This window comes from Rhinopithecus bieti, unplaced genomic scaffold (genome assembly GCF_001698545.2).
Source record: "Rhinopithecus bieti isolate Rb0 unplaced genomic scaffold, ASM169854v2 scaffold_39586, whole genome shotgun sequence".
Taxonomy (NCBI): domain Eukaryota; kingdom Metazoa; phylum Chordata; class Mammalia; order Primates; family Cercopithecidae; genus Rhinopithecus; species Rhinopithecus bieti.
In genome coordinates, this window is record NW_016816842.1 from 1,355,380 (window position 1) to 1,376,789 (window position 21,410).

Consider the following 21,410-nt stretch of genomic DNA (forward strand, 5'->3'; position numbering starts at 1 on the left):
ATGTTCTTATAAATATTCATCAGATCTACCTCACTTATCATTCTTAGAGCTGAGAGGGACCTCAGAGATCATCTGGCCTGATAACCGCCCAACAAACGCATTCGTTCCATATCACTCATTCGTTTATCTTTCAAGTGTCCATTGCATGTCAGGGTTACCACTGTGCTAGGCATTGGTTTAAAAAGACTGAGACAAAATTACTGCTCTGAGGAAGATCACAGTCCAGTCAGATAGTGAGGACAGCACAAAACTGATTATGGCACTGTGCTAACTACCATAATAGAGATATGACCAGAGTAACTAGGTGACTAGAAAAGGGGCATCCAATCCAAACCAAGGAGGCCACAGAGGGCTTCCTGGAAGAGATGATATTTGAGACAAGTATTTGAAGGTGAATAGAAGCTGGTCAGTTAAAGGAGTGGGAAGGATTAAGGAGACAGTATTGAGACGTTAGAGCATAGCATGCTCAGGAAAACAGGAATACATGGTGGGATACAGGCAACACAGGAAGCGTAAAAGCTAAAACCAGACAAAGTAATGGGCAGGTCATAAAGGGTTTATATTATCAAGAGTTTGAACTTTATCCTGATAGGAAGCCATCTATAGGTTCCATAACCAATGGAGATCATGATGAGATTAAATTTGAGGAAAGCCACTATTGTGGCAGTGTGAGGATAGATTTAAGACAATGACTGGAGTCAGGGAAAACAGAAGGCTATTGCAGTATTCCAAGCGAGAGATAATGAGGCTCTGATCTAAGGCAGTGGCAATGGGGATGGAAGGAAAGAAACATACGAAAGAGGCAGAATCAATAAGACTTTGCAATAGACAACGACGAGGAAGAGCAAGGGAGGAATCAAGAATGACTCCCAAGTTTCTAGCTCAAGCAAGTTGGTGGTTGGTGGCCTTCACTGGTATAAGGAATGTAGAAATAAGAGCACACCAGAAGGGGTGGGAGGTGATATAATAAACTTTGGACACACTGAGTTTAGGAACCCTCTGAAAATTGCAGCAGAGCTGTCCACAGAGCCAACGGGTTTACAGATATGGAACCCAGGGGTGAAACCAGAAACGAGAAATGGATTTGGAAGCCATCAGAGTAGGGGTGGCTGTTGAGACTAAGAGAGAGTCTAAATTGTTCAGGGAGTGTGTATAAAGTGAGAAGAGAAGATCTGAGGAACAAATCCTGGGGAAAAGGGTAAAGAGTTTAATCAGGACCAGTCAGAAAGTCATAAGGAAACCAACAGGGCACGATGTCCCAGCTCTTTGGGGGGCCAAGGTGGGCAGATCACCTGAGGTCAGGAGTTCAAGACCAGCCTGGCTAACAGGGCAAAACCCTGTCTCTACTAAAAATACAAAAATTAGCTGGGCGTGGTGGCGGGCACCCATAATCCCAGCTACTCAGAAGGTTGAGGCAAGAAAATCGCTTGAACCCGAGAGACGGAGGTTGCAGTGAGCTGAAATCACACCATTGCACTCCAGCCGGGGTGACAAGAGAGAAACTCTGTCTCAAAAAAAAAAAAAAAAAAAAAAAAAAAAAAAAAAAAAAAAAAAATTCTGTTAAGTGTCTTTTGGATTTAGCAATAAATAATAAAGTTAGCAAATAAAACCACAGAGTCCTGTTGGAGTCCCTGGAAGATTAACCTCAGTGGGCCAGAGGGAACAAAAGCCCAATGGCAGGGGTCAAGGGGAATGGAGGAGGTGAGGAAGTAGAGGTGGTAAATATAAACTCTTCTATCAAGAACTTGGACTAGAAAGGGAAGGAGAAAGAGAGGGGAAAGTAAGAGTTCAGAGAAGCTATTCTTGGTGGCTTGCATTCGTATTAATTTGTTTTTAAGATGGGAGAGGCCAGGCGCAGTGGCTCACACCTGTAATCCCAGCACTTTGGGAGGCCAAGGTGGGTGGATCACTTAAAGTCAGGAGTTCGAGACCAGCTTGGCCAACATGGTGAAACCCCATCTCTACTAAAAATATAAAAATTAGCAGGGTGTAGTGGCTCATGCCTTTGATCCCAGCTACTTGGAGGGCTGAGGCAGGAGAATCACTTGAATCTGGGGGGCAGAGGTTGTAGTGAGCCGAGATTGCACCACTGCACTCCAACCTGGGTGACAGAGCGAGACTCTGTCTCAAAAAAAAAAGATGGGAGAGACTTGAGGGTATTTAATCCTAAGGAAAAAAGGTTGCCTGTATCAGAAAACCTCCAGTGAGAAGAAGCATACTACATCACAAGGCACTTCACTCTGGTTTGAACAGCTCATAAAAAAGCAACCTGTAGTTAGAAGTTACACCTGAATTAAGCTAAAATTGGCTTCACTGTACCTTTTATTCTTATTTCATCTATAGGAAGCCTTCAATTATCAAACGCATCATCCCCGCCTTCCATAAAACATTCTTTACTTGAAATAGAACATATCCAGTTACTTCAGCTTCACAGTCCTGGTAGCCTTCCAACAATCGTGATGTATTTTGTCAATATCTTTTTAAAAATATATTTTCCAGAATTAGGCACAATTTTCCATATGTGATCTAAACAATGACAGTGTAATTATTATCTCTCTGGTTTAGATATTATATTTTAATTTATATTATCACTCAAAAGCCTTTAACATTCCTCTCTGCTCTAAGAATAAAGTTTAACTCCTTGCATCTACAGGTCAAAGTTCTTGGGACTTTAGACACAAACTACAGTTTTTGAGCTTTTCTACAATGATTCACATTCTACCACGTAGAACCCTTTGCTCTAACCTACTTGACTGATCTCATTTACAGAGTCACAAATATTTCCAGGAGATTCCAGGGAGCTTGAGGACTTCCACTATGACCATAGTTTTCCTTGACCAGAATTGAAATAATCTCAGAATAGCATTTTCCATATCTTCCATTTGATGGAGCAGACGATGGTCCTCTCCACTAACGTGATGGCTCATTTCTGTGTTCCTCTTATCTTCGTATTATTTCTGCATAAGGTTCTACCCTCAGGTTTGTAAGTTTCATACAGATATGAAGCATTCTGATACAATGTCACTCCTCCCATTAGAACAAGTCCTTTCAACAAAGAATCCTCTTCTATTGCCATTTTCTAGTTATGAGCTCAATATCCTGAAGTCTCAGTACTACCTATCATATTTATCTTCTTGTGTTAAAAGTGTAAGTGCACTACTTGTTACACATGCCTTTTGTTGGTTTATTTATAAAGAAGCCTAAAAATATTGTCTGCAACCTGTATTCTTGGTATTTTTTAAACCTAAGGTTATCTAAGCACATTTTATTTATAACACACTTTTTCTACGTCACCCGTGTAAAGCCTGACATATCTGATTTTGGCTTCACTGGGTTAACTTTCTCCCTCTACTTTAAAATTCATCTAAATCTTTCTACATAGATCATCAAGGTTTCTGCCAACATATATCCTTCCCAGTCCTTACAAGATGCACTCCATCCCTTCCCAGAAGCCCATCATCCTGGCTCTGCAGAACACAGTTCAGAAAACCTTTTGAAACACCATCTACATAGGCAGACATTTGTTTCTCAAAGCTTCCCTTCTTTGCTGTAGTTACTGCCATTACATGGAACGAGAGATAAAAACACCACCTGTGGTTTCAAATCTTCCAGTTTGTTACTCAGAACTTATGTCATAAGGAATAAAGCCCCAATTTATTCTGAATGTGCCATTTGTTCCCCAAAGGAAGCAACAAATGTGAGTGACAGTTCATGGGGTTAAAAAGAGGTTCATGGTAGGCTCTCTATCATCTTGGATATTGGCTCCTGCCCTCTCCCAATTTTCTACATCATATCCACACAAAGTGACCTTCAAAACCCTTGACTAGAAGTTATCCACAAGATGTAACATCTTTTTTCATCCTGAGTGTGATCACCAGACCGTCTCCCATCAGCTCATACCAGTAACTTCTCCCTAGTGCTCCAGGGAGGGAAGGTTCTGAATCCAACCCAACGAGAAACATTTCATGCAAGATCCAAAGACCAAGATTGTCCTTTATTTCTTTGCTGCTTCACATTCCTCCACTTTCCCACTTCATGACATTAATTTTTCTGCATTTTCCCGGCTTTCTTCCTCACTATTTTTTTTCATTTGCCTAAGAATCTTTCATCCTTGCTAAGAAGCTAGAGTGTGAAAAAGCGTCTATTTAAGCTCTCCCACCTTTTCCTTCTGCTTGCATTTGCAGCTGCTATAATTGGTCATCATCTCTGGCAAGAAGAGAAAGAAGGAACTTACTTTGAAGGTCACTGCATCACTGCATATTAATTGAATTGCCAGATGAAGTAGCTTTCACTAGAAATGCCCCTTGAAAACCTTAAAAGAGCAAACATTAAGCCTTTCTTGCCACGGAATTTCGTAGAGGGTTAGAACATGTTTGATGCATTTTTTAAAATTAGATTTTGAGTTCCTCAAGACAGAAACTGTGGAACTCTTAACTTTTCACAGTGCCCAACAGAGAAACTTGATGGGAAATGAAAATTGATGAGGGCTATTGTTCAACTCTGAGGGCACAGATCTTCCATCTCTGCAGATTATCCTATTTTATTTTGCCCTTATTACTATGGTAGGTTTGCTGATTGTACCTAGAGTATCTTCGGTGGGCAAGGTCACTGATAAATCCACTAAAATGCCTTTCCTCTATTCTTACCTATTTTGAATGATTTTTTTTTTTTTTTACAGTTCCAGTTTTACTAAGTCAACAAAGTATCAAGATAGCACAATGCAGTTGCCTACAGAGTTCAGAACATTTATCATCATTGACTCTTTCTCTTACCACTTGTTTGGATTATCCATTCATTCTGTTAATTCTTCTATCATAATAGCTCTTATTTTTTATTGTTATACTTTCAGTTCTGGGGTACGTGTGCACAACGTGCAGGTTTGTTACATAGGTATACATGTGCCATGTTGGTTTGCTGCACCCATTAACCTGTCATTTACATTAGGTATTTCTCCTAACGCTATCCCCCAGCCCCCGATGCCCTGACAGGCCTCAGTGTGTGATGTTCCCCTCCCTGTGTCCATGTGTTCTCATTGTTCAATTCCCACTTATGAGTGAGAACATGCGGTGTTTGGTTTTCTCTTCTTGTGGTACTTTGCTGAGAATGATGGTTTCCAGTTTCAGAATGATTTTTTTAAAGTGTGTTCTACTCAAGTTTGATAAAAAACAAAACAAAACAAAACAAAAAATCCACAAGGGTTGGACAGATAAACAAGTAACCAGAGATTACTGAGTAAAGTACTTAATTGTGCCCATGTTTTTCTATTTCTTTAAGTCTTTCTTTAAATTGTCTGCTCTTTCAAAAATGTTACACTAATGCTACTTAATATGCCTAGCTGCTTAAATGTGATTTGGTGCTCTGAGACTTTAGATAATATATATTTGAACGTAAACACTTGCTAATTTTTGGCTAAATTAGCATACAGAAAATCTGGCATTTCAGATAATGAGGCCATAAAGCAGGCCACTAGCAGAGCAGGCACAGCTGTTATGTAAACCACAGGCACTTGGGTACTCTCCTACCTCGTAATAGCAAATATCTCATAACAATATAACATTACCACATTCTATTCCACCACCGGGGCAGACATGGACACATCTATCCCCTGACAGCCATCCTATTATGGGCAGCAACTCCATCTTACACTTGTTTATATTATTGATGATACCTAATGTGCCACAAAAAATATGTGTCTCTTAAAAACTGTTCTACTCGGTGGCCTGAGTCATTTGATGAGATTATAGGCAAACTGGGTCCAGTCTTCGACCTAAGGAGCAGGAGGGGTTCCCACCAGTGCCCAGGTCTTCTGTTTGAGCAGGCACAACCTCAACAGCTTGGACTAGATAAGTAGACACAGATCCCCTGGTGTATCCCTTCCTGGACCTTCGCTCTGAATGTTGGATTCCTCCCTAGGGAGGCCGTCATGACTGCAAAGCCTGTCCCCAGTCAGCTCAGCTTCTATGTCAGCTATTCAAAGAGTGCCATCTGCAGGATGAACTGAGGACTCAAATATTTAATTCATCTTCAAATGGTATTTGAAGAATTTGTTTAAAATTTGTTCAAGAGCTATTAAACACAAAAGTTAAAGTTTAATGAAGGATAATGGATTGCCACATAAATTCTTCAAAGATATCATTTATGTCTATTTTAATAGCTGCCCTAAATGTCTTTACTACAAAGACTAACCACTGGTAAGAATCACAGATGCCTCCACTATCCCAAGAGTGGAGATGTATTTGTTCAGGGGCTTTACGCTGCCTCAACCCTTCCCCGTGGGTAGCCATTCCCTCTGTTGAGGGCTTGCTTTTTCTTTCAGAAGGACAAATTTCCAGGATCTGTGACAGATGTAATAGCTCTCTTTCTGCTTTGATTCAAGACAGTTTTTTGAACCTAAATACAGAGAATGGGTGCTCAGAATTCCTTTCTCATTATCAGCCTCAGGTAAAGGAATCCTAAATGATAAGGCTGAAAGAGGTCCCTTCACAGAATCACGACCCTTTAGTTATAAGTTACCCCAGGCTCCTACCCCGCAGCATATATAGCCTTCCTGACCACATCTTATAAACAGCAACCCAAACAAAGAACAAGAGTGTCCATGCTTTGGGCTTTCTGTCATTGCTCTTCTTACTGAAGATCTTTTCAATTCCTGATTAAATCCACTACTCTTCTCCCAATGGCCCTCATCTAATTGAGAGCAGAAGAAGAGAGAAAGAAGAACCCTTTCCTGCCTAGATTACCCCGTTTTCACCACCTAAACATGGCAATCACGCTGTACAGAACAAAGCAGGTCTCAGGCAGGCTGCTACTGACAGCCAACCTGCCTTCATTGTGGTCAGCATTGGTTTTCCTACGTGGACTAACAATCCCAGGATGCTGGGCCGCTCCATCTCCCAGAGTGGGGGTCACGGAATAAGGCAGGATTAATTCCCCAACTACAAGATCCAGCTCTGGAGGCTAATTTCAGGGTAATGGGATGGCTCACAAACCCTAGGTAAAGTGCTCCCTTTGTAGCTCATATCTGCTTTTCTCCTTTCCAGAGCAAACACTCCTCCTAAAAGCATGAGCCTTTTGGAAGTTAGAACTCTTGTCTTCTCTTTCAAAAAAATACAGTCTTATCAGAAAGTAGAGTCAGGGAGGTGTGGATTATGCCAGTGGATTACTCATTGGAAGGGCCAGAGGAAAGCTGTAATCGATGTCAATAAGGGCGGCAACAGCCCCCACCCTCATCCCCTTTGTCTTTGTCCCACACTTTCCATAAGCAAATGGGCACTCAGAAACGAATTTTATGCCCACTTCCTTTACCTCAATCAGGAGGGACAGCATGGAATTAGGATAAGAACATGACTCTGGAATCCAACAGACCGGGGTTTGAATCTCAGCAGAGCCCCTGACAAGCTTGATGACTTGGGCACATGGAAGAACTTTCTAAGCCTCAGTGTTGTCTTCTATACAACAAGGTGAATACTACCTATCACTCAGGATTGGTATAAGATATATAATGGAAACATAAGCTCTCAAAAATGTGCCCATTCTTTCTTTAGCATGAATTTAAATTCATGTGTTTTTGTTGCTGATGGAAAGGCATTGTCCCACGTGAAAGGAGTATCAGGTATCAGCGAGAAGGTGGAGGAACAGTTGGGAAAAATGCGACTGGGATGGCCATGGGTCTTGCTTGGTTGTAACAAAATGCAAAAACTGTGGCCTATAACCAAAACATGGGCCTATAACCAAGGTTGGCATTGCCTCTGAGGCTATATCATGCAGAGGGCAAGGAGGATTGAGCTGGGTCAGAGCTATGGGTGGCTTTGAGGATGTCCTTTCTAAGTGAGGAGTGCTGAGCCATAGGACAGCCCACAGGCAGAAGCACCAAAGCTATGGGATAGCCCTATTCCAACAGACCACCCCACGTACTACAACCCCCACTCTCAGCCGTCAGGGGATACATGTGGCCCTCTCCCATCCTTGCCCCCCTAACAGCCTAGAGAGGAATGACCCAGGATGCATGGCCACTCAGATATTTTGGATCTGTGCTGCATCTTGCCGAAGGTCCTCACTGGCTAGGAGGCTTTCTTTTTTTGTATTGTGGTAAAATATACACAATATAACACTTACAATTTTAACCATTTTAAAGTGTATAATTGGCCGGGCGCGGTGGCTCAAGCCTGTAATTCCAGCACTTTGGGAGGCCGAGACGGGTGGATCACGAGGTCAGGAGATCGAGACCATTCTAGCTAACACGGTGAAACCCTGTCTCTACTAAAAAATACAAAAAACTAGCCGGGCAGGCAAGGTGGCGGGCGCCTGTAGTCCCAGCTACTCCAGAGGCTGAGACAGGAGAATGGCGTAAACCCGGGAGGCGGAGCTTGCAGTGAGCCGAGATCACGCCACTGCACTCCAGCCTGGGCGACAGAGAGAGACTCCGTTTCAAAAAAANATATACACAATATAACACTTACAATTTTAACCATTTTAAAGTGTATAATTGGCCGGGCGCGGTGGCTCAAGCCTGTAATTCCAGCACTTTGGGAGGCCGAGACGGGTGGATCACGAGGTCAGGAGATCGAGACCATTCTAGCTAACACGGTGAAACCCTGTCTCTACTAAAAAATACAAAAAACTAGCCGGGCAGGCAAGGTGGCGGGCGCCTGTAGTCCCAGCTACTCCAGAGGCTGAGACAGGAGAATGGCGTAAACCCGGGAGGCGGAGCTTGCAGTGAGCCGAGATCACGCCACTGCACTCCAGCCTGGGCGACAGAGAGAGACTCCGTTTCAAAAAAAAAAAAAAAAAAAAAAAAAAAAAAGTGTATAATTTAGTGGTATTAAGTACATTCACAGTGTTGTGGTGCTACCATCACCATCATCTATCTCTAGAATTCTTCATCTTCATCTTGCAAAACTGAAACTCTGTATCAATTAAACCAGGGATGTCCAATCTTTTGGCTTCCCTGAGCCACACTGGAAGAAGAATTGTCTTGGGCCACACATAAAATATACTAATGATAGCTGATGAGCTAAAAAAATTGCAGAAAAATTCATAATGTTTTAAGAAAGTTTACCAATTTGTGTCGGGCCACATTCAAAGGCATCATGGGCTACATACAGCCTGTGGGCCATGGGCTGGATAAGCTTGCATTAAACAATAGCTCCCTATTCCTCCCTTACCCCCGGCCTCTGACAACCACCATTCTACTTTCCATCTATATGAATTTGACTACTCTAGGTATAAGTAGAATCATAAAATATTTATCCTTTTTGTGAATGACTTATTTCACTTAGCATAATGTCTTCAAGGTTCATCCATGTTGTAGCATATGTTAGAATTCCCTCCCTTTTTAAGTCTAAATAATATTCCATTATATGAATAGACCACATTTTGTTTATCCATGCATCCGTCAATGGACATTGGAGTTGCTTCCACCGTTTGAATATTGTGAACATGGGTATATAAATATCTGTTTGATGGCTGGGCACAGTAGCTCACGCCTGTAATCCCTGCACTTTGGGAGGCTGAGGTGGGTGGATCACTTGAGGTCAGGAGTTCGAGACCAGCCTGGCCAACGAGGTGAAACCCCATTTTTACAAAAAAAATACAAAAAATTAGCCAGGTGTGGTGGCAGGCACCTATAATCCTAGCTACTCAGGAGGCTGAGGCAGGAGAATCACTTGAACCCAGGAGATGGAGGTTGCAGTGAGCCATGATCACATTACTGTACTCCAGGCTGGGCAATAGAGCAAGACTATGAGACTATGTCTCAAAAAAAAAAAAAAAAAAAAGATCTGTTTGACTCCCTGCTTTCAATTCTGTTAGGGATACACCCTGAAGTGGAATTGCTGGATCTATGGTAATTCTATTTTTAATTCTTGAGGACCCTCCACACTGTTTTCCACAGTGGTTGCACCATTTTACACTCTCATCAACAGTGCACAAGGGTTCCATATGAGGCTTTCTTTATCTCACAGGCTGGGTCTAATCCACCCATATTCCCTGGGCTCAGGTCACTGCTGACATGGTCTTTCTGGTTCCTAGAAGGCCTCTCATTTTTCAGCATATGCTTGCAGCTCCCCTAGAGAGGCAGTAATGCTCCATGACTTTCCTGTTCTTGGTCGGTTGTTGACATAACATCTCTTTTTGCATCCATAGCACATAGTCTGTCTGGGGCTGGGAGCCTCCCTGGGTGAGGCCTAGGGCTCTGTACAATGCCCAAAGTGGGGCCCACATTGAGGGCTGTCTGCCTGGTGGGACTGAAGGCAACTCTGGCTAAAGCGGTGATGTGGCAAAACCTAGCTCTGTTATCCTCACTCCTTCAGCAGCACCCACCCCTCCGTCCCATATGAGCACCCTCCCTGCCTTATTCTTCATTATTTTGTTTTACATGGCAGCTGATCACACCTGATAAAATAAACGGAGAGTAGTATTTCATCTTGAAAATGAAAATTCTCAGGACCCATTTGGAAAACTCCCCAATGGAGAAATATAACAGAGTTAGGATAACATTTTTAAGATGAAGGCTCTGAACAAAAACACTTTAAAACAATTATACTATGAGACAAATGGCCAGGGCCTCTCATACATCTTTGCGCAAATTCAGAAACGGTGCCCTTTTTGGATCAGGTGTGCAGCTCAGCTAAAAGACTGAACATTATATAAATGGAAGTTTAAATATTGTCCAAATGACACCAAGGCAGGTTCTTTGGGCACATTCAGCCCTATGAGTGCATGGCTGGTGAGCAGGTGTCACCTGTTTCTCCAGGTGCTGGAAAGTATGTGGCTTTGTAAGCAGAGCTGGGACTGATTTTTAGCTCTCACTCACTGGCAGTAACAACCATAAGCAGCAGCCCTGGGGTGATGAGGAATCTAATAATGTCATTCCCTCCCACCAGCACCACCTTGTGGACAAGGCATTTTTAGATCACACCAGCAGGAAGATTTTTTTGAAAGACCATAAATATGGGCATCTATTTTATCACTCACCTAGAATCCAATAGAAGACAAAGGACTCCTTGCATCAGGCAGGAAGGCAGCCCAGCAGCCACAGGCTATCAACCCAGCATGCCTCACCAAACACCAAAGCCACAGCGCTGGTCTCCCTCATCTAGACACACACACACACACACACACACACACACACACACACACACACAGAGAGAGACAGCATCTCACCTGAGCCACCTCTTCAAAGTCATCATGCCTCTTCTGCAGGGCCCGGGCTCGATGTAGGGACTTTCCAACTCCAGTGTGTTTGCTGAGAAAGGCCTCACCATGGTTTTCAATCCAGTCCAACACCTGGTCAAGAAGGATAACAGCAACTATGACTTCCTAGCAGAAGGAAAGACACGTGACAACATGTGCAACTGCTAGAGTCCTAACCACCACCACATCCCATCCCAATTGTAAAGCAGCAGTTCAGGTGGAAATGGTCAATCTGCTGTGAGTCCATGGGATTTCATTACTGTCACTGGCAATATCACAGTCCCACCCTTAACTAAATTCAGCTTATCCTTTTTGATCTCCATATTATCCACCCATTACTTTTTCCATTTTCTTAGTTCATTATTTTAAACAAGCTACACAGACCACCAGGCACAGTTGCACAGTTTAACCCCCTCACCACTTCTACCCAATCACATAAAGATATTGGCAGGAAATTAGGTAGTAGCAGTTTGGGCAGTATCTTGGCCCTCATATTCATCGGTCACTCTGCCATAAGAATGCAAACAGCAATGGCAACCAGTCATGGAGATCCTGCCTTATTGTGCTCCTGGGACACCCCTTCCTAATCTTGAAAGCAAAGTCCAGGGTAGTCAGTCCCCAGTTGGATGCTCATGATATCCGAACACTAGGACAACAGCCCCCTCTGGCTTCTTTCCATCTCCCTCCTCCAATCGATACCAACTAACCAAACAAACAAATGTATACATTAAAGTATTTGCATCCTAAGTCCTTTAGTATCTGAGTCTCTTGGGAAGTAGTGGAGACTTTATGTTCTTTCAGGCTAAAGATCTAGTGATTTGGCTTCAATACAGTTTCTTTGGTATTTAGAGACACTGGAACAGAGAAGCCTGGGCAATAGAGGGGTGAGAGAGAGGGGAAGCTAAGAAAGGTGGAAAAGAAGTTTTCCTGAGGGGCACTTGAGAGGCAGGATGGAAATCCCTTAGTAAAAGCTTTGACGTGCAGGGAGGATCAAAGCCTTTAATACCCATTTTGCATTCTTGCAGATGGCCTAACAAAAATGCGTGCATCCCAGAGATCATCTTTTGATCTCTGACAAGTTAGTGCTCAGTAAATCGGGTGACCACAATTAAATCAGAATTACCATATAGACACACCTGTTATAGATCCTGCTAAAACTCAAGTGAGTCCACTCACTGCAATATTAACCATGAACTAAACATTTGATTAATGATGTACTAGCCTTTCCAGATTTTGGAAGAACTTATTGGAAAATGACTTAGATGAACTAGGTCTATTTAAAAAGATGGTTTAACTCATTCCTGTGTCTCAGACAGATTGCCCTGTAGCAAACAGAGGTAGAACCAAATCATTCCATAGACTACAGGCATGGGAGTTCTCTGACATTTGGGATATTTTAATATCTGCAGTGTGCAAAGTGTGAACATTTTCAAAGTCTTTGGTGACAGGATCACAAAGCCCACATTACGATTGTGCTAGTTCAGAGAAAGGTACATATGAATATAAAAATGAGGCTTAACAAATATCCACTTAATGAAGACAGGTGGAGTAATTGTCCATCATCATGAAGAAAAGAAGTGTTTTGTAAATAAAAAATGAATTCATCTAAACATTATCTATGGATATTTTAAACACTTTATAATATATTCTGGCAATATACATATTTTAAGTATTCTGGAGGCACAGCCCTAAAAAGAAATCATGGTAGTGCTGGATTTTACCTTTTGCAAACACTGAAAGGCAGCACTGAAAGGAACTTTACATGTTCCTCTCTTAGAAGAGCCTACGTTTCTCTAGAATTACTTATGGTGAAACTTCAACCAAAAAAATCAGGAGAGTGTATTTTTACTTGGCTTGCCACAATTAGATCTCACAATGCTGTTTTGTCACAGGATTTACGAGCTTCAGCATGCAAGGTCAAAGGCAAATACTTTGTAGTCACAAAGTTTCCTGTATATTAGGTGCCAAGTATAGTAAAGTTTTAGGATTTTAAGGCATAAACTTTCATCAGCCCCTTCTGAAAACAAATTGAAGTTTGAGGATAATTTTTTGCATATTAAAGAACTACCAGTGGTCATTTACGAATGTGTTGGAATTTATAACAGATTTTTCAGACCGCAATTTTTTAAATTTAGTTTTGAGCACTTAAGTATGAATTGCTTGTCTCGCAGTGTTTTCATGAGTTTTATTTCATTTTTTATCTCTAGCTTTAAGAAAATTGGTTATTCTGAAGTAAATTGGTTGAAGAGGAATATTTTTCATCTACTAGTTCACCCACATACAGCGTCTGCACTCCCCAGAAATGATTTTACAACTTTTAAATATTTTTTTAAAAGGCAATTTGTTTCCTTTTTCAGTACTTTGCTTTCTTTAAAATGTCAATTTATTTTTAGTTAGTGACACTTAGTTTTACTTAATTGGCTATGCCTTCATCACTTAAAACCTATTTCTTTCATATTTGAGAAGCTTTTACTTCATTTTAACATAACTTTGATTGCTCTGTGATGTTATAGTGCCATCATTTAGTCCAATTTCTGCCATTAGAATTGAAGCTGTAGGGAAAATACGTGCAATTTCAACGAAAGTTCAGGAGCTACGCAGAAATCAATTTAACAAATCAAAAAGCAAATAATTTAGGAAAGTTAACAAAATTTCTTTAGTAATCCAGACTGAAAAAGTACTCGAGGCTAGATAAACATAGTCAATATATGAAGTATTGTTAAGGATTCTAATTTCTGACTATTTTATTTCAGATGGTTCATTTAGAGCCATCACTGCGTCATACACGTATTTAGACCACACACTGTCTGGACCCTGATTCCATGTCCTCCAACCTTGGGAGTATAATCTGACTTTCCATGCAGATCCTGTGCAGCAGAGAAACATGTTCCTGAGCAGACACCAGCAGTGCCTGACAATTACATTACACACTATAAATTTATATGTGGCTTGAGATTCTGGATATTTGTCAGTTTCTAGTGTGTTCCATTAAGATGAATCAGGTTCCAGAATCTGAACATCACTGGTTAAAGAATAAATTGACTTTCTAGTCAAATCCCGGACCCTACCTAAGTACAAGCACCCATCAAGGTACTCCTTATAATCTTATTCCTGAATAATTTCTCTTCATCTACAAGGCATATTTAAAACACTCCATTACCAATCATAGTCAGGGTATACAGCGTGATAGTCATTCATACCTATCGATGGCTCTGAATTGGTATTTGAGCATTTCTAACTTTGGAGGTTTTATCTTTTTGTTTTCATCTGAGGGGTCCTCAGGCAGCAGAGAAGCATGTGTGGGTATGTAAGTATTCACATATTCAGATATTTATTTAAATAGTCTTATTGTACCACAGTGCCAGGCACTAGAGCAGCTCTGGAGAGCTGGAAGCAGCAGTAAAAAGGCAGGCATGGCCTGATGCTGGGAACTCAGTCTATAGGGGTAACAAGCACTAGACACTAAATCATACAGTTCATCATTCCAAAGGTGAAAAGTACCAACAGCCAAATGCACCTTCTCTGGGGAGTCACAGAAGGTTGCTCAGGAGAAGTGAGGTTTAGCTGAGATCTGAGAGAGAGTAGGGTTTAACCAAATTAGGAATTGAAATGACCAGCATGGCTCGCATAGGGGATAAATAGGAAATGGACCCTGAAAAGGCAGGTACCAGATTGTGGTGAGCCCTGGTGTGCCGAACAGAAGAATCCAGTGTTCATCCTAAGAGCCACTGAAGAGCTGCTGCCAGGAGGATAAAGACAGTTTTCATTTCCGGTTAAAAATTATTGTTCTGACTGACTAGGTACAGTGGTTTATGCCTATAATCCTATCCCTTTGGGAGGCAGAGGCAGGTGGATTGCTTGAACCTAGGAATTTGAGATAAGCCTTGGTAACATGGCAAAACTCTGTTTCTACAAAAAATACAAAAAAATTAGCCAGGCGTGGTGGTACACACCTGCAGCCCCAGCTATGTAGGAGGCTGAGGAGGGAGGATCCCCTGAGCCTAAGAGTTCCAGGCTGAAGTGAGCTGTGATATCACCATTCCAACCCGGGCAATAGAGTGAGACCTTATCTCAAATATATGTGTGTGTGTGTATATGAGTATGTGTGTGTGTGTATAAATATATATATAGCTCTGACTGCTTTGTGGAGGATCAACTGGAGAAGGCAAGTGTAGAGAAGGGAAAACAGGAGGCAGAAATTCTGACAAGAGGTGATGGTGACTCATGCAAGGCCAATGGCAGTGTCTATAGATAGAAAGATTGGGGGGAAAGAATTGCCAGGACTTGGTAATTGGCTATGGGGGAGATGCAGAGGCAGGTGGTAAGCCTGACCCCCAGGGGCATGTCTTGAATAGCTGAGTGGAAGGTAGAACTAGTCACTGGTATGGGACTGAATGAGTTATGAGGGGTAGCACAGACATAACGTATTATTTTTCTTACGATTTTTTCCCCTTTCTATGCTCATACTCTTGTTCTGAGAATGACTACAGAAAGAGATACTCATGGGCATAAGTGACAGTGATTTGTGCCCCTGAACTTGAATGGGAAATAGTACTCAATAATGGTTGTCAATCAGATTCTGGGAAAGATGTGCCTTTAGTTTCAAAGAAGTAATTTATACACTAAAGCTAAAAAATAAATTATAAATTGTTAATCTACCTAAATCCCAATAATAAAAGTTAGGAATGCCAAATCCATTCTAAAAACATAACTTCAACCTAAGTGTCCATCAATGGATGACTAGATAAAGAAAATGTGGTATATATTGACAATGGAATACTATTCAACCATAAAAAAGAATGAAATCATGTCTTCTGCAGCAACATGGATGGAACTGGAGGCCATTATCTTGAGTAAAACAAGTCAGGCACAGAAAGACAAATATCACATGTTCTCACTTATATGTGGAAGATAAATAATGCAGATGCATGGATGCAGAGTGTGGAGTGCTAGACAATGGACACTGGAAAGGGAGAGGGGGTGGGTGATAAGAAATTATTAATGAGTACAAAGTATGTTATTTGGGTGATGGATACCCTAAAAGTTCTGACTTTACCACTATGCAATCTATGTATATAACAAAATTATACTTGGACCCCGTACATTTATACAAATAAAAATAAATAAATAAATAAATAAAGGCATACCCTCAGACTTAAATGAAATTAACCCATGCTTTCTCAAAAGGGCTTTTACTGGGGTATACTTTTGAGCAGCCCCTTACCTTGACATACAAAGTCCCCTATGCCTGGCCCTACCCCCTCTTAACCCCACCTCTAGTGAGTTCCTGCCTCACCCCCAAACACCCTAAAAGCTGCCTCTCATCTCCTAAGTTTTGCTCTGTTTTCCCCATCACTCTCCATATCCTTTCCTCTTGTGTACCCACTTCCCAGGCTACCTCCCACTTATCCTTTAAGCTCTACTCCAAAATCATTGGCTATGGAAAGCCTTAACTCCTTAATAACCCATCCAGGCTGAAGCGGGTGTTTCTCTTCTCTTATTCTGTTCAAACCACAATTATTGCCCACAGGCCTGTCTCTCACATTAGACTCCAACCTCTTTGTACTCCCAGGACACAGTGTAGTACTCAACACAGAGTGGCTGCTTAATACATGTTTAATTGAACTGAACTCAAACTGACCCCTCTAACGCAGAACTTTGGAGTGAATGTCTCCTGCTCTACACTCCCACTGTAACTCTCAGTCTGCACTCTAAGTTATCTCTGTGCATCTCTACCTTCTCCATTGCCCCACTTGGCAGGTAGTTAGTTCCTAGAGGGATGTAAAGAGTACAGGTTTTTCACCATTTGTATGCTACCCTTCCCTCTCCTCTACCACACAGCATCCTTGCCTGCATCTTGCACTCAGAATATACACAATGACTGATTATAGCCATGAACTGCCAAGTGCATGTGGCCGAGGTCCCTGCCTTGCTCGTCTTGAGAGGAATTTTGCCATCCCATTCAGGAATGCCATCATTAGGGATAACAGTGCAGGTGAGCCCAGGCTCCTTGCCACTACAGCAGGCAGGCAGTCTTGTAACAACTTGTAAAGATCTTCTTTTCTCCGTCTTGACTCTTCAACCAGAAAGCAGTCTTTTCCAAGAACAGTCTTTTCCAAAAGAGATGCTCACATCCTCGACTAGATTTGAAAGCTAACCTAACAGCCATTATGCATAATTCCCTAATCACCCCCTTTCTTCCTCATCTAATTGTGTTTATTCCAACCAGCATACAATCAAGATGCAATGCTTTTCAGGAGACAGTCTTTTCTAACTGCCAAGGAGAAGGGAAAATGTTCTGTTTTTTTTTTTTTTTTTTTTTTTTTTTTGAGATGAAGTCTCTCTCTGTTGCCCAAGCTGGAGTGCAGTGGCATGAGCTTGGCTCACTGCAGCCTCTGCCTCTCAGGTTCAAGCGATTCTCCTGCCTCAGCCTCCTGAGTAGCTGGGATTATAGGTACATACCACCATGCCTGGGTAATTTTTTGTATTTTCAGTAGAGACGGTGTTTTGCCATGTTGGCCAGGCTGGTCTTGAACTCCTGACCTCAGGTGATCCACCTGCCTCGGCCTCCCAAAGTGCTGGAATTATAGGTGTGAGCCACCATGCCCGGCTGGAAAACGTCCTTTTGAAGAGAATTATTAACAAACAATCTTTGTATGGTGGCAATGAATGCATCTGAGCTCATGAGAAACCACTCTGGTCTTAAGGACTTTGTAAGTACCATTCCATGTGCCAAAATCTCTTCTTCTTCTTCTTTTTTTTGGAGACAGAGTCTCACTCTGTCACTCAGGCTGGAGTATAATGGTGCAATCTTGGCTCACTGCAACCTCCAACTACTGGGTTCAAGCGATTCTCATGCCTCAGCCTCCTGAATAGCTAGGACCACAGGCACACACCACAACACCCAGCTAATGTTACTGCATTTTGGTAGAGACAGGGTTTTACCATGTTGCCCAGGCTGGTCTTGAACTCCTGAGATCAGGCAATCTGCTCACCTCAGCCTCCCAAAGTGCTAGTATTAGAGGCATGAGCCACAGTGCCCAGTCCGAGAACCTCTTCTTAAACACGTCCTCACTGCTCATTCATTCAGCTCTCCACTTACTCATCACCAGTTATTGCCATATGACACATGGCATACTTGCTTGGTTTGGGTGTTGTTTTATTTCCACCCCCTGACCGTAAGCTCTATGTAAACAGGGGGTTCATTTGATTTGCTGCTGTGTTCTTCTCAGAGTATTTGCTGAATAAATGGGTAAATGAATAACGAATATAATTTGAAAACTTCCTGTGTGGGAAGGACAAAATCCATGAAAAGAAATGGAGATGTTTTGCAAATGTATGCGGAATCAGAATCTCACCTCTCTGATCCCTCACCTGGTTCTCTCTGATAAGTCATCTTATTTGAAATAGATTATTCAGCTTGTGTCATAATTTGATCCACAGGATAAAACAAGAAGATGTTGATGTTTTAAGTAAACTAAAGATTTCTCCTCTCTTAATTTCTACCTCTCAGCCCTCAGCCTCCCACATTTAGAAAGCCATTATTCTGAAGTAAATGAAGGATCATTTATATGCCATCAGGCATCTACAAGACATTTTGTTCTGTTAAAAGTTCAAGTACACACAGTGTGAAGAGCACTCAGGAGAGTCTACCACATCATTATTTCTGTCTCTTCACACAGCACACTGAGCACTAGTTCTGAAGGGGAGCAGCTCCTAGGCTGCCTGTACCACCCAGCTCCCCATCGGCTGCAACTGGAGAGCATGCAGGCACCACTTGAAATGCCCAATTACCAGCAACTCATTTTCCGTCCCCTCTTTGGAACAAGTATGATCAAAATAAATTTCTTGCTATGGCAGGAGAAGCCATCATTCTTCTGAGAGGGCTCAGCGGAAACTCATTAGCAGGTGTACGGACTGTGCTTCCACTGAGAGCTGCAATCCTGTCTCCTGGCAGACCCGATGTTGGGTAGAAGCCAGCTGAGGGTCCAGAGACCCAAAGTCTCAGCTGCCCCTAACCTTGGGCCTCTCCAGCCCCAGCCCACCTATACCCGTCCCCTCCCAGCACAGTGGAGCCTGGGTCCTCCTACCTCCCTGAGAGAACCTCCTCTGCCTGGTGCCTTGCTGTCTGTTTCTGGAGGCACTATACTTTTTAACACTAAGGCTTCAAACTCTTGCCAGCAGTTTTGAACTTTAGAATGCTTAAGAATCACCTGGGGTTCTTTTTAAATTATAGGCTCCACCTCATTCCCAAATTCTGAATCAAGAAATGTAGAATAGGGCCTGATAATCTGTTTTTAAAAAGCCCTCCACTCTGCCCAGATGATTTTAATGCAGGGGTCCAAGGACCACACCTTGAAAAATATAGTTACATATTTATATGTGATGCCTCCCTCATTTTCTGTAACAAATGGAAAATAATTTTTAGTGATTTTTTTTTCCCATAAAAGCTCCCAAACCTACACTTTCCCCATTACCCTTGTTCATGCTCTACGGCCACATACCATGCCTATGGTTTCCAGTCTCCCCTCACCCCAACTCAGCCCCTAAACTGGCACTAGATTTCCTCAAACCTCTACTCTGATGACATGTCTCCTCTGCACAGAATCCTTCAACAGCATCTCATCAATAATCATGTGTGAGTTCTTTATCCTTTAGCCTAGTATTCAAGGTACCAGAATTAGCATGTTGAGATCAAGGACATGCTAAGGATGGGGATTGTAAGAAAAAAGGTACCCTGGATGGTGACTATCTTATCACTTGTTAATATAACTATAAAAAAGGAATTGAGGACATTAAACATGTTAAAAATTGCTGTGGATCAATAAAGCCCTGAGGTTCAGTATCTCCTGGCAAGAGACTTCTCACTGCCTCCCCAGGCTTCATCAGCCTCCTACCCCTGCCAGATGAGATGCCCACATGCCCATCGTGGAAGGACCACTTTTCAGTCAGGACAGAGTTTGCATTCATAAAATCAAAATAAATACCAAACTAAATACCAAGGGAGAAGCCCATGGTGGGGAAGGGAAGAGAGGCAAGAAGGAAAGTAGGGCAGAGAACAGAGTGGCTGGGGTATAGTATGGGAAGTGGGGAACCAGGAAGAAGAGGTACTAGGAGCCCATGAGGTTCCAGGCAGGAAGCGTGTGAGCATGCAAGAGGCAAGCCTTTAGCTCATTCCCCAGCCCTGCAGAGACTATGGAACACATGGAGAGGACTAGAACCGATAGTCTTCTGTACTAGCCTCCTGCCACAGGGAAAGGGATGGAGTGCTTCCTCTAAGATCAGGGACACTAAAAAAGCAGATGGGAATGTTTTCCTCCCTCTCTTCATTTCAATCAGAAAGCAACCCTGACAAGCAGGAGCCTCCCTCTCAATCTGCACCAACTCAGCAGAGTCTCAACCTTGTGCTCTTTCTGGGCATACACTCTTTCCAAATAATCACCTATTATCTACTTGAAAAATATCTGAATGATTTGATTATCACCATAAAAAAAATTTATTTGAGAACTTTAAAACTGCTAATATGACCATGGGCAGATGGATATTATTCAAGATACATGCTGTAAATAATAGCATCAGTAATGCTAAGTTAACGTAATTATAACTGTGAAAAATAAATGAGAATGGGTAGTGTCTGTTTTGGGGACATTTGTGTTAGTAATACATAGCTATAGAGAAAGCATATGGAAAAGGGCTTTTGTTCTCCATTTGCTTGGTAGATGTTCCTCCATCCCTTTATTTTGAGCCTATGTGTACCTCTGCATGTGAGATGGGTCTCCTGAATACAGCAAACTGATGTGTCTTGACTCTTTATCCAATTTGCCAGTCTGTGTCTTTTAATTGGACCATTTAGTCCATTTACATTTTAGGTTAATATTGTTATGTGTGAACTTGATCCTGTCATTTTGATATTAGCTGGTTATTCTGCTCGTTAGTTGATGCAGTTTCTTCCTAGCATTGATGATCTTTACATTTTGGCATGTTTTTGCAATGGCTGGTACCTGTTGTTCCTTTCCATGTTTAGTGCTTCCTTCAGGGTCTCTTGTAGGGCAGGCCTGGTGGTGACAAAATCTCTAAGCATTTGCTTGTCTGTAAAGGATTTTATTTCTCCTTCACTTATGAAACTTAGTTTGGCTGGATATGAAATTCTGGGTTTAAAATTCTTTTCTTTAAGAATGTTGAATATTGGCCCCCACTCTCTTCTGGCTTGTAGAGTTTCT

General features: G+C 42.0%; 1 protein-coding gene across 12 annotated transcripts in view; it reads right to left on the bottom strand.

The window, feature by feature from the left end:
• The window catches only part of KALRN (kalirin RhoGEF kinase), a 684,488-nt gene that overhangs the window by 351,643 nt on the left and 311,435 nt on the right, over nt 1-21,410 (bottom strand). For all 12 annotated transcript variants that reach the window (XM_017855309.1, XM_017855307.1, XM_017855308.1 and 9 more), the window contains exon 10: nt 11,161-11,283. In XM_017855309.1, the coding sequence (XP_017710798.1) occupies nt 11,161-11,283 (123 nt within the window). The remainder of the gene's footprint in view (nt 1-11,160; nt 11,284-21,410) is intronic.